Source organism: Eulemur rufifrons, chromosome 8, assembly GCF_041146395.1.
Source record: "Eulemur rufifrons isolate Redbay chromosome 8, OSU_ERuf_1, whole genome shotgun sequence".
In the NCBI taxonomy this organism is placed as follows: Eukaryota; Metazoa; Chordata; class Mammalia; order Primates; family Lemuridae; genus Eulemur; species Eulemur rufifrons.
The window spans coordinates 47308614-47322673 of NC_090990.1; the positions used below are offsets into that span (position 1 = coordinate 47308614).

General features: G+C 32.7%; 1 protein-coding gene across 6 annotated transcripts in view; it reads right to left on the reverse strand.

Annotated features, from left to right (window-relative positions):
- Positions 1–14060, reverse strand: part of DOCK7 (dedicator of cytokinesis 7) — a 205606-nt gene that overhangs the window by 107429 nt on the left and 84117 nt on the right. For all 6 annotated transcript variants that reach the window (XM_069480085.1, XM_069480084.1, XM_069480083.1 and 3 more), the window contains exons 15-16: positions 4612–4729; positions 972–1042 (exon numbers count right to left, since the gene is read on the reverse strand). In XM_069480085.1, coding sequence (XP_069336186.1) covers positions 972–1042; positions 4612–4729 — 189 coding nt within the window. The remainder of the gene's footprint in view (positions 1–971; positions 1043–4611; positions 4730–14060) is intronic.

Here is a 14060-nt window from a genome sequence, read left to right on the forward strand (position 1 = left end):
TTTAAGTCTGGGAAACATAAGCTTCTTTTGAGAGTAAGAGATGGAGGCAATGAAGCAGGAGACTGATGATGCAAGAGAAGGGATAACTAACTCATATTCTGGAAGAGGCTGGATAGGACTGTGTGGGAGCAGAGGTGAAAAGATTTACACTGAGCAGGGAGTGAGCCATTACTCCCTTTGAAACGGAAGGAAAGGCAGAACAGCATGGAGATAATTTCAGGTGAAGAGTAGGGAAGTTGATAGGTCTCAAGTTGGATGGTCTAATTAATAAACTTAATAAAAGGAATGCTGAGAGTAAAGCACACAGAAAAGAAGTAGAAGCTAGTGTTAAATGAGAGAGAAGATTAAAAAAATGATGATAATAAGATTACAACAGAGCAGTGGGGCCAAAAGAAGATAAAATAAAATGAATTACTGTAGCCCCAGCATACAATACAATAACATCAATTTGTAATAGTCCTAATTGGTACAATTTTGCGATTTTCTCCAACGGCATTCAATAATCCCCCCAAAAGAAAGCAGAAATCAAACGTTATCCAAAGTTAGCAATTTCCCAAGGAAGTAAAATAGAAAGTCACTAAATTAAAAGGTTATTGGATGTTGAGAACACCACTAATTTAACTGACTACTGTGTTTGAGCTTAGTAAAGAGTTAAGTAAACTACAAAGTACCAGGGGAAAACAACTGGGAAAGACCAAAGGACAAGAGACCACAATGATAATCAATAACAGTATAATAAAAATGAAAGGATCAGAGAATTTGATAGAAAAGATGTTTTGTGTACAAAGTCTCATATTTGAGATGTCTATGGAGAACGGCTGTGCATCTACAGATTGAAAATTATAATTTTGATGTCAGCCTTGAATTTGGCACATTCAGTGCAGCAAAGTATTTGGTAAACACACTAATGTGGGTGCTAACAATGCCACTGAGAAGTGAGTAACTTTGAAAGAAATATTTGAATTCAGTACCTGTTATGATATACTACGGCTGTATACGCTTCCTTTGAAAATTCTGAACAGCTAGATTTACCAAAGATTACCTGAAACAAATAACAGCATGTTGAAACTTTGTTGTAATAAATGCTGGATGTTTCATATCTATGTAAGAATTTGTCTGATTTAATAACTATTTGAGAAAAATGGGCAAAATCAGCCCAATGAAGAGTAATGTGCCTAATGACGTTTATTAAAAAGTTCAATTGCTTAACTATAAATCTCAACGGTAGACCCATCTAACATTCAAACATTCAAAAATTTTCTACCAATTATATCTACGGGGCAATAAGGTACATTTCTTTCCTTTTTCTTAAAGATGGTGAAGAATTCATTTTTAAACTAGATATAGTACATAATTTGGAATTTACATAAGAAATATGATCTTAGAATGGTGGCATACATCTACTACACAAATTGGTGGCTTCTTCACTAAAATAGCAGAGTAATTCTGAAAGTCAAATGTAAATTATTTATAAATTATATGAAAAATCCTATTTTAGCTCAAACTATGATCCCTTTGCTAGTGTACCTGCAAGCTACTGTACAATGGAGGAGGAGCTCCATTCTTAAATTTTTATATACATGTCTTTTTTAAAAACTCCACCACATAAAAAAAATATGATACTATTTTTGGAGAAAGTTTAAAGATAAAATAATTTAGCCTTGTGTATCTGCCTCTTTAATTCTAACAGGAATACTGTGGTTAATTAGGGCAGCTGATTAGATAAATGGCTTAATGATGTCAAGGTCATAGTTCTAATTCCTATGTGAGACAGTTGGATTTGCAATATATGTAGCCATAAATTAAATGCTTAAGTCTGGCTAGCCATCTTTACATATACATGACTAAGTAAGTGGATATGTCAGTGCATTTCTATCAACACAGCCAGTAAAACATCTCAAGGTTTCTTCCTTTTATAAATGGATTAATAGGCATCATCCTTAATTCAAAGGGCATATTAGCAGGTATTTCTGTTCCTTTTTGCAACATTTCAAGCAGGTTCTTTTATTTTAAGGGTATATAAAAGTATAATAATTATGATTTTCCTGTATAAGTAGTATCTCATCAAATTGCCAATACCTTAGTATGTTTTCACAAAATGTTGTTCCAGTACCAGAATTATAAAGTTTATATTTTTTATATCAACATTATACGATCAAAAAATTATCTTTGGCCCTTTTAAAATCTTTATTTTTAAAAACATAAGCATAAATAGTCCTTATTTTTCAAAACATAAGCAAACACAGTATGTCCATACTTATATACTCTTTCAAACCAGCCACTCACATAAACATAAAAATATTATTTTCGTAACTAATACACAGTGAAACAAATGTAGTACCTTTTATTCCCCTCTGAGAAGCTGTCACTTTTCATAAAATAACTTGTTTACTTTCATAACATGAATGATATAAAATGGAAAGTTCCCTTTTGATCATTTGATATATATTTTTAATCATTCAGCAACATGCATTGAGCATCAATTATGTACCAAGCACTGTGATAGGCATCAAGATGAGTAAGACATAGTCCTTGCCCTCAAGGAGCTCACAGTCTACTATAGGTGAGATGAAGAAATAAACATATAATCATAAAGTGATAAGGCTCATGAAAGAAGTGAGAAGATGTTATGGTAACACCAAAGAGGGGGTGGTCTGCCAGTATAGGCTGGGTACAGCTGGGGCTCTGTAGAAGGGGCCATGAATATGCTAAGATAAGGAAGAGTTTGTTAGGCAAACAATAAAAACAGGTTTTGTGTATACTACATTTGTCAAAAGCTCAAACTCATATGGAAATTCACATACAGGCTGACTAAGCATATATTTTCATAATCTAGTATTGTTTCATCAACTATGATAATAGACTCATTCCTTCAGCAGAAATGAAGCAATAGTAAAGAGCATAAAATGCTAATGCCAGACCTCAAAAATAAATTCTACACCTATTCAGCATGTATTACATGCAAACATCTGAAATAGCCGCCATAGGAGAATACAAAGATGAATAATTTGTGCTCACTGTTGTCAAGATCTACAAATGTTGATGAAACTGAGGCAATAAGGGAAAAGAAATATATTAATATCTTTCCTAGTAAGTAGATCATTAGATGAACTTTATTAAAAGATGGATATGGAAGGATAAAATAAGACTGTTAACAATGCACCTATTCTTAGCTCATTTCATTCCACTAGGGTTCTCAAAGGTTGAACATTTACAGTGATAGTTGATACGTTACCAACTTTAGTTGAGACAAAAATCTACTGTCACGGAACTTGCATTTATTAGCGTTCCACAGATCCTAAATGACAATTTGGGCAGTAAAGAATCTCTCCAGTCTGGCCTGAATCTACTATTTCTGATTTATCTTCCATAGCCCTGGCTCACTGGCAACTCAACACTATTCATGGACATTACCCAACTTGAATTGCTCTCCTTCCCCCACTTGCCAGATCCACTGCCATTAACACTTTAATGACCTTTGGTTTCAGCACAAAAGTACCTCTTCCATGTGATGCTTACTTGTTACCTCAGTAAGTCATTGTCTCCTACCTCTGAATACTATTCCTTTGAATCCCTATACCAATCTTTTAATAATTAGCACATATCCTGGTTCTCAACACTGGCTATGAGCTGGGTGTGGTGCCTCATGCCTGTAATCCTAGCACTCTGAGAGGCCGAGGTGGGAGGATTGCTTGAGGTCAGGAGTTCGAGACCAGCCTAAGCAAGAGCAAGACCCTACCTCTACTAAAAATAGAAGAAAAAAGAAAATTAGCCAGGCAACTAAAAATAGAAAAAATTAGCTGGGCATGGTGGCATGCGCCTGTAGTCCCAGCTACTTGGGAGGCTGAGGCAGGAGGATAGCGTGAGCCTAGGAATTTGAGGTTGCTGTGAGCTATGATGATGTCCTGGCACTCTAGCCTAGGCAACAGAGCGAGACTCTGTCTTAAAAAAAAAAAAAACAAAAAAAAACAACAACACAAGATTGGCTGCAAAATGTAATCCCTTGGTGAAATTTAAAAATATTGATATATAGTTCTGATCCCCAGAGATGATGATTTAATTCAAATGAGATTCAGCCTGGGCACTGGTATTTTTAAAAGCTTCCCAGGTTAATCTAATGTGCAGCCAAGATTGAGAATTAATGCCAGAGTTTCTCATCCAAGATGGGAAGAGCCACACATACTGAAATCATGTGGCAAGCATTTTCAAAGTATAATACAACCTCATATAACACTCATCAACTCCCACCTCCCTATCTGGCCTTACATTCTAAAGGGGTTGAGGAGAATCAGAATCACAGACGCCAAAAGTAGGGAAAACATATCTGCACTTTGATGGAGTTTCTAAGTGATACTGACCTGACTCTCTTTTGAAAGTCACTATTTTAGATGTATATGTATTTGTTTTATATCATCTAGATTACAAGTTTTATTCATCTTTGTATCTCTGAGAGTTGCCTAGCATATACCAAGCCCTCAATACAAATTCAGACTTTAAGTTAACTCATTACTATCTATATAGGAAGTGATGCAGTTAGAAATGTGGTTTTAAAAAAAAAAAGTCTATTTAAACCATATATGAAGAATAGGGGAAGTAAGGAACATTTCTTACCGGCATGGCATTGCTTGGATCTTCTCCGTACATAAACTGGACTTTCACTGTTATGTTTCTGGCAGAACCCTGACGATTGGCAAAATTAAGACTCTGAGGGTATATGTACAGAAGATTTCTGTGAAAACAACAGTATAAATGATAGTACATATATATCTAAAAACACAATGTCTCACTCACTAAATACCTCAAAAGAAAGGCGAACAAATACTGAATTATTAATATTGGCTAGCCACTGTGCTAAGTATTTTCACATAAAGTGTTTTACTTGATTCTTAGAGCAATCATTCAAATACATGGCTATCAGATATATCCCAATTCCACAGATAAATTGAGACCCAGAAAGTTAAGTGATTTTCACATACAACTAAGTGACAAAGCTGAAATCAGAGCACCAGTCAATAAGACTTCAAAACTCATTATCTTTCCTCTACAAGAGGCTTCTGAGAAATAAAGCTTTGAGTATGGACTGAAATATTAAGAAGTTAAAAAAAACTAATATTATCTTAGTTCCTCCAAGCAGATATAAATAGGATGGCATTTATAAATGTGGCTTTTGTATAAATGTGATCACAGATTTAAGAGGTACAATTTCCATATTATGGTTCAAAAACATATTACAATATGGTGGGCATAACAGAGTTAGATACAGTAGTTACTATGGGACAATCACATTCTACTCTCAAGTTATTTGACCTTTTTCCAGTTTATGATCTTGCATCTTGCACAAAGTTTAATACTCTTTGCTGCCAACACAGAGAAGAGAAATAATTCAAGAAAAGACACCAAATCAAAGGGCTAAAAAAAAAAAAGAATGAGAGTTACTTTACCTGAAAACTAATGCTTAGAGCTGATGAACAAGATTTCAAGTAAAATGAAACCTTGCTAATCAACTGCCAGGGCAATGAAAATAAGACCTCAATTTTCTGGTGAGTGGTAGAGCAATACAGAAATTTCAAATGAACACACACTTTGCCCCAACAAACTCACTGAGGAGAAAACTGCACACATGTGCAAATGGTTGTGTTCAAAGTAATTCATTACAACATTTTTTATAATAGAGAATAATTACAAATAACTATAAAGAAACATAATGCACACCAGGACTGGATTGGTTAATTAAATTAAAGTACATAAATAAGTATGTCCCCAAACTGACAATGTATAGTACTATTTATTGATGTGGAAAAAGAAATCCAGCATATTGAATGGGGTATATGGGAAGCTGGTTCTAGAGCTGAATCTACAGTAGCATTACCCTATTTATAGAAAGCTCTGTGTGTGGGCCTGGGGGTGGGTGGGAAGAGGAAGAGAGAAAGAAAGAATGAATACAATTGTATTTCTGAAAAATAATGATGGCGTGAGTTTCTTTTTTTAGTTAATAGTAATGGCTTTATTTTCTTTTTTTATACTTCTTTATTTTATTTGAATTTTTACAGTGAAAATATACGATCTTTACAATTAGAAAAAGTAATAAAGTAATTTTTATGGTGGAGGATGGGAGTGTCTTTGACAATAAGCATATACTTTGGAAATACTACAGAAATGGAGAAGAGTTAGTTGTACTCAAAATAGTCAAAAAGTATAAAAGGCAAATATGGAATTGTTATGATTGGTCAGTTTGCTAATCAGAAGAACCTAAGATCAAAGATGACTATGACTGACTAACCACCGTAGTCATCAAATAAAATTTGTACAGGAAATATTTACTGATTCTTCAACAAATACCAGGCATTGTGCATAGTCTAATGAGGCAGAAGTGCCTATAACCAGATCATTTCAAAACAATTTAGTGTTACAAGAGAGGTATGTAGAAGCTATGGGAGGAAAAGATAGGTACTTAGCTGTTTGCAGAGAAGTCTTTTTATCTGTAAGATCCCCATCTTTTCTATCCTTGCAATTTATTTGTTGAAGAAACGGGACTGTTTTTGTGTAGATTTTTCCAGAGTTTAGATTTTACTGATTGTATCCCTGTAGTATCATTTAAGATATTCTTCTGTGTTTTTTGTAAATTGAGAGTTGGATCTAGAGCCTTGGTCATATTTAGGTTTAAATTTTTCAGCAAGATCACTTTATAAAGGATATTGTGCTCTTTTTTTTGTTTTTTGAACAAAAAAACATGAACCATGAACCTTCATGAACCATATCTTACAGATGTCCATGTGTTCCTTTATCAGGAAGACAATGTTTGGTTGTTTCTTTCTGTACAATTAGTAGACAATGATGATCAATGCCTAAACCTATTAATTCATTAATGCTGCCAAAAGGTAGTATTCTATCATTTCTTTTTTATTTAATAGCTGGAACATCTCTATGAAAAGTGCTTTCCCTTGTGTAGTATTTGCTTTGCCAGTCAGCAACTATATGAGAGGCAGGAATAAATGTTTAATTCTTTTCCATTATTGCCAATTTAAAAAAAAATAAATTGGTATACTATAATCCTCTAAAACAGATCCATTAAATCTTTTTTTAAGCATAATTTGTAAACTCATGGATGAAACATATTTGATGGATTTCGATACACTGCAGTTATCATCCCTGTGAATGATCAAATTGTCCCATCTTTGGAACATTAAAAAAACAATTCAAACTGGCATCTGATTCAGTCATAGTAGTCTTTGAGAGCTTTTTGTTTTTTATTATGACAAGATGTTCCAGCCTCTTATACATTTTCTCCCCAGACCTGGAATCAGTCATTTTTCCAAGGAGCTGTTGTTTTTCTAAGAAACGTTTTTCCAAACCACAGTGTGAACACTCGTTGTGGTCTAGTCATTGTTTCTAGCCCACTTAAGTAGAAAGAGGGTAAAAATACTTTTAACATAAAATATATTCTCAGTTCATAATGATAGTTCAAATTCAGGACTATAAAATTTTTACTTAATCTTTTCTATCTTACATCTATGTATCATTTTTCATGCTAAGAATCATACTCCAGGACATCAACTATGGAAGAATCAGAATTATATCATTTAATTATTTGTAGTCTGTTTTATTCCAAGAATGGGATCTTAAGGAATTTCCAATTTCTTGACTCTATGGTCAGACAAAGGAGGATGAGCCTGCAAAGAAGACTTAAAAGGCATCCACAGAGAAGCAGAAGGAAAATCATGAGAGTACAATACATGAAAACCAAAGGAAGAAAATATAACAAGAAAGAAATAGTTAAGTGTCAAAATGCTATTCAGAAGCCAGATGTGGTAAGAACTGAAAAATTTCAATGGGATTTAGCAACATGAGGGGTCACTGAAAATCTCAGGTTTGAAAATGGTTTATAAAAGTAGGTTGAGGAGTAAGCAGGAATTAAGATAATGAAATAAAGTGAAATTCTTAAAAGTGTGGTTGTGAACGGAAAAAAATGTAATAATTGGAGACAGAATATAGAGATATTGAAAGTCTTTTAAAATAGAAAAGGTTTGAGCTTGATTAAATCCTAATGAAAAGAATTCAGTTAAGACAGAGTTTGCACATACTAGAACAAGAATGTAACATTCCTGAGATGGTGGAAGAGAACAGAATCCAAAGCACATGATAATATATTGGTCCTAATTATGTGTAAAACTCCTTATTGTAACAAATATTACTGAATATCCACAGGATACTAGATACTAAGAATACAGAGATAAAAGACAAAGTCCTTGACTTCAGAGGACTCAGGTTCTAGAGGAGAAATCAGACAAGCAAAAAATTATAATGTAGTATGATACCTGTTGTGAACACAGAATAACACAGAATAAATGGGGCCCAGAGGATGATCTGGGATAAAAGAATCTGCCCACAAATCTCAATGAGAATTTTTCAAGTAAGACAGACATACGAAACACATGGAAATGCAAAAACTACATTATGCTTCCCCACCCCCTGCTCCCAAATCTCTACAGTAGGATTACTACTATCTTTGCTTTGTGGGCATGGACATGCCTGGTCCATTCCCATCTTTCAAATGTAAGAAAGCCTCACCTTTACCTAGCCCCCGCCACATTGCTTTGTTACTTCATTCACAATTCTTACACAATCTGTAAATATCTTGTTCATTTATGTATTACTTTTTATTTTTATATCTCCTCTAGCAATGCCCAAACTCCATCAGGGCAAGGACCTTGTCCCTCCATTTAACTGCTATATTCTCAGGGCCTAAACAGTGCATCATATTTACCAAATAAATAATGAACAGTGCTGAATGCACACAAAAATTTAGTTACCTCACACTTCTAAGTATTTAGATTCCAGGTTAAATGGGAATTGACTGAACATTATCTATAAACTATGTTTGATTTTCAATATAGGCAATACAATTGTATTTTTATTAATTTATTTTTTGTATTAATTTTACAGGTAGAAGGGCAATATAATTTTAAATTCGACATCTCTGAAGATGAAAAGCATGCAAGTGAATCCAGATTCTTTTCCATTCAACTACTCACCCTACTAATAAATTCCCAAATAAACCTAGTAAGTCTTTACTTTGTATTTAAAACACTCCTTAAAAGAAATTTCAAATCACCAAGAAGGTAAACATAGATAGTTGATTAGGGGAAAAAATGAATTCATATTTCATTTCTTTATCAAAATAAATTGCAGATTAATCAAAGGCTTAAATAATAAAAATAAAACCACAAAAGTACTAGAAGAACTTTAAGGAGACCAGATTTTATAGGTAAGGAAGGCATTTCTTAGCATAAACTACAAATCATAAAAGATATAAAATTTAAATCTTCTACATAGCAAGTGATACCATAAACACAGGAAGAAGAAAAATGAAAAAAATGGAAAGATGCTGTTTGTCACTTATATGTGACAAAGATTTAGTATCCATAACACGTAAATAATTCCTAAAATTAGTCAGAAAGAGACAAACTTTAAAAGGCAGAGGGTGGGGGGGAATTAGGGAGAATTACATACATGCCCAGGAAATTCACAAAGAAAGCAACATAGATGGCCAGGAAAACAAACTAGGTATGTATTTGCCTGTTAGATTTTTCAGTATTTTTCACCCGTTTCATTAAAAGCACTGGTAAAAGTATATGGGAAAAGAGAAATTCTCATACACTTCTGGCAGGGATGTAAATTGGTACAACCTTTTTGAAGGACAATCTAACAAAAGCAATCATAATTTAAAAGTCAACATCTATGAATGTATATGAAAATATACACATATATAAAAATATTTTCTATGAATATTGTTTATAATTAGAAAACTGGAAATAACTTAAATGATCATTAATAGGGACATCCATATAACAGAGGATCATAGAGCCATTAAAAAAGATATGGTAAATCTACAGGCACTCATATGAAAATACATTTTAAAATATTAAGATCTTGAATGACTTATATATCAATGGATCTGAGTCAAGATTTTTATTTTTTATAGGTTTTTGAAATATCTGAGTTTTCACAATAAGTACTTCCAACATTAAAAAAACTTAACACATATTAATAGTGAAAACACACAGAAAAGTAAGATAGACAAAATGATTCCTTCAAAGCTTCCTCAACTTCTAGATCTATGCTGGCCAATAAGATAGTCCAGTCAGACTGTTGAGAACTTGATATGTGACTGGTTCTAACTGAGATGTTCTGGAAGCATAAAATATACATCGGATTTTACAGACTTAGGATAACTAAAACCCCTAATTAATACTTTCATATTGATCACATATTGAAATAATTTTTATACATTAAATAAAATATACTATTAAAATTGATTTCACCTGCTTTTTAGTTTTTTTAATGTGGCTACTAAAATTTTTAAATTACATATATGGCTCATACTATATTTGCATTGGATAGTACTGTTTTGGACAAAGGGAGTAAAGAGGAGCTAATATATTATTTGGCATTATTCTTTATTTTAATTAATATAAACATTTCTATTTATAAATGTGTTTTCCTCAACTACTTTCAGAATCTGTCAAATATATTAATTAAAAAACAAATTATCATAGCTAAAAAGAAAGAAATTAAAGAGATACTATGTACAAAAGAGCCAAAAATACCTTTTGTTTTATTTGAAAGTCATATTGCACAACCTGGTGAAGGATAAAGGACTTTGCTTTGCTTCGAATTTAAATAATTTAAGCTCTTAAATATCCTAAAATTCTATGTAGCTAAGAAATTTTGAATATTGGTTCCTAGAAACTAGAAATCCTTAAATTAGGACCTAAGTTTGTTTATAAGATTCTTATTTTCTTTGGCATAAATGTTTTAATTTTTATAACATTACTGATTATATTTGACCAGGGTTCTTTTCTTTTTCTTTCTTTTCTTTTTTTAAACAGGGTCTCACTCTGTTGCCTGGTTTAGAATGCAGTGGCATCATCAATAGCTCACTGTAACCTCAAACTCCTGGGCTCAAGCAATCCTCCTGCCTCAGTCTCCAGAGAAAATGGACTACAGGTGCACAACACCATGCTCAGCTATTTTTTTTTCTTTAAGAGATGGGGGTCTTGCTATGTTGCCCAAGCTAGTCCCAAACTCCTGGCCTCAAACAATCCTCCTGCCTCGGCATCCCAAAATGTTAGGATTACTGTGTAAACCAGGGTTCTATTTAAATTGGCACAAGTTCAAGCAAAGATTAGATTGTGCCTATAGCAATGTGTACTCAGGAGGCATTAGAAGGCAGACATAAAATCATTTATGAAATTATTACTCTTATTGCATTTCCCATGTTGAAGCACCTCTACAGCTTGTAATTAGGTGAATTACTTACTTAAATTATAATCAATAATGTAGTTCAAATTACTGTAAGAAAAATTTATTCAGATATTTATACTCAGAGACAATACACTATAAACCAAGAATATGTATCCATTGCCTCTAATCTATCAGTGTTACATGTGAGGAATTGCATAAATTATGCAAAAAAGTGTTACTATCTTAGTACAGAATCAAATATGGAAGGAAATTCCTTCACATGGCCTCTCTTTGGTACTAGTGTCCAGTTATTTCCATGCACTCTCTAAAACAAACCTGCCATATCAAAAAGGGGGTGAAGCATTTACTTTATGTAAGTTTTGTGCTTGGAAAACTCCTATGTTATGACTTTATCCTTCTCTTATTCATTCAATAAATATTTATTGTTTCTACAGGGTGGAAGGCATTGTACTAAAGTGCTATAAAGGATATAAATTAAAACCAGATACAGATCTTGCCAATAAACAGTTTATGGTGCAATAGGGGAGAAAAGTTGGCCCATCTATAGTCTCCCTCAACTAGCAGGTGGATGACATATTAGGATTAATAGTTTTAAGCCACAAAAACTGACATCTTAGTTAAGAGAAGTTTTGAAATATGGCCTTCATGACCAATAATTACAATTCCAACTTTTTCTTTAAATAAAAAGGAGAAAATTTAAATTTCTCCTCTAATTCAACATATACTTTTAAATTCCATAACATGTACCAGTGCAAACGGTAAGATAAAAATGGAGAACAAGGAAATTTTTTGGTTTTTTCTTCACTAGTGGAAGTATTTATGCATTTTTATTTACTTATATTCTTTGTTTCTGCTACAAATATTTATGTGGTTCTGTATTAGATACTTAATAAAAAGTATACACATGCTAATCAAAAGACATAATTCCTTACCAAGGTCTAAGAGATCAAAACTTAGAAAACCTAGATTCTAGCAAAATTTCCCAATTTACATGATCTTGATATGGGATTGGATAATTTTTACCAGTAAAATACTATAGTATGGTTGTAAATGCATTGATTGTAATATTGCTTACTATATACCAGGTAATGTTACTATACACCAAGTATGCTTACTATATACCAGGTAATGTTCTAAGTGCTTTGAAAATGTTAAACTTTTAATCTTTACACAACCCTGTAGTGTTATCTTCACTGGACAGATGAGAAAACAGAGGTACAGAGAAGCTAAGAAATCAGATCAAGGGTCACAGAGATGAAGAAGAGCAAAGCCAGGGTGCCAATTCAGGCACACCTGCTCCAGAAACATGCCCTTAACCACTATGGTATACTACCTCTGCTGCAACTATAAATCAAAGCCCTAATCCTAAATCATCAAAAGTATGGGCCTCCATTTTATACCAGGAAGAAGCATTTCAAAGAATAGAAATTTGGAAGCGGTTTACTTTATTAAATTTTGCTTGACAATTTATAGTTTACACTAAAATTTGTTATGTCAAAGTTTTTCCCTTTGTTTAAAAGCTATTAATTTCATAAAAAATTTCTTTTAGGTAGGGTTGATTATACACAGGTACACAGGTTAGTTTCGTGTGGTATAAAAACTAACACATTGAGTACTTCCTATTTGCCAGACACTGTTGTCAGTGCTCTACATGTATTATTTTTTTTAATTCTCATAACCCTATGAATTATGTACTATAATTACCCCAGCTTTACAGATGAGGAGACTAAGGTATGAGGAGATTAAGTAACTTGTCCAAGGGCCGATATCTAGAGCTAGCTTTTGGACCCAGACCATAGTCTGACTTCAGAACCCACACTCTTAACAATTTCGCCATATTAATATATGTCCAGATTAGGCAGTTTTCAAGGATCTGCTATTTTCTATCAAAGTTCTTAATATAAACACTAAGTATAATCACATATTTAAGTATTTAGTATTTTTCCTTTTAACACTAAGAAGCCCAATGGAACATTTATTTTTAGAAATATTGTTAATATTTTTTTGTTAAATTTTTATTATCAAAATTGTTACTAAGCTCACAAACTTCAGAAAAACTTCTGATGGGCAAATGGTTTCAGACATTGAAAGTATTTAAGATTTAATTCTAGTTCGATCTTTGAAAATCAAATATCTATTGTTTCTTCAGTGGGCATGTGGAAAAGAGCCTAGAAATAAGGACAAAACATAATGGAGAAAGGGGGTGAAATGTCTGTAATGACATTTATCATGTATGGGATTTTGTGATCATATATAAGGATGGTTAAGACACATGTGATGCAAAAAGACATACTAACAAATAATTATAGTGACAAATAATAAGGAATATATATGTTAGTTTATAGAGTACCATAAGAATATAGTATTGAGAGCCATAATATCACCTGAAGTAGAGAAAAGCTTCAGAAAGAAGGCATTCTGGGGAATGGGTCACTGTTTCCTAAGACCTAAAATACAGTTTGAGAAATGAATACTTAATTCATTAATTTTTCCTCAACTTTAATAATGAATTTACACATCAAAAGTTTGTTTTTGATTTATAAATCTCTTTTAAAACCATAAAAAATTAAGCTTTTAACAGGTAGATATCATAACACTGAAAGTATAGCTTATAATATAGCTAAATACAACAATTTCAAATTACCTATTAAGTTAGTTACTCATTTCTTCAATTTCATTTGGCATTGATCTAAGTCAATGTGGAAGAAGGTCACATTCGTACAAGTTAACAAAGCTTAATTATTAACTATATTTACCTGCCAATCTCACATTTCATGTGGCAAATAGTGGTGTAT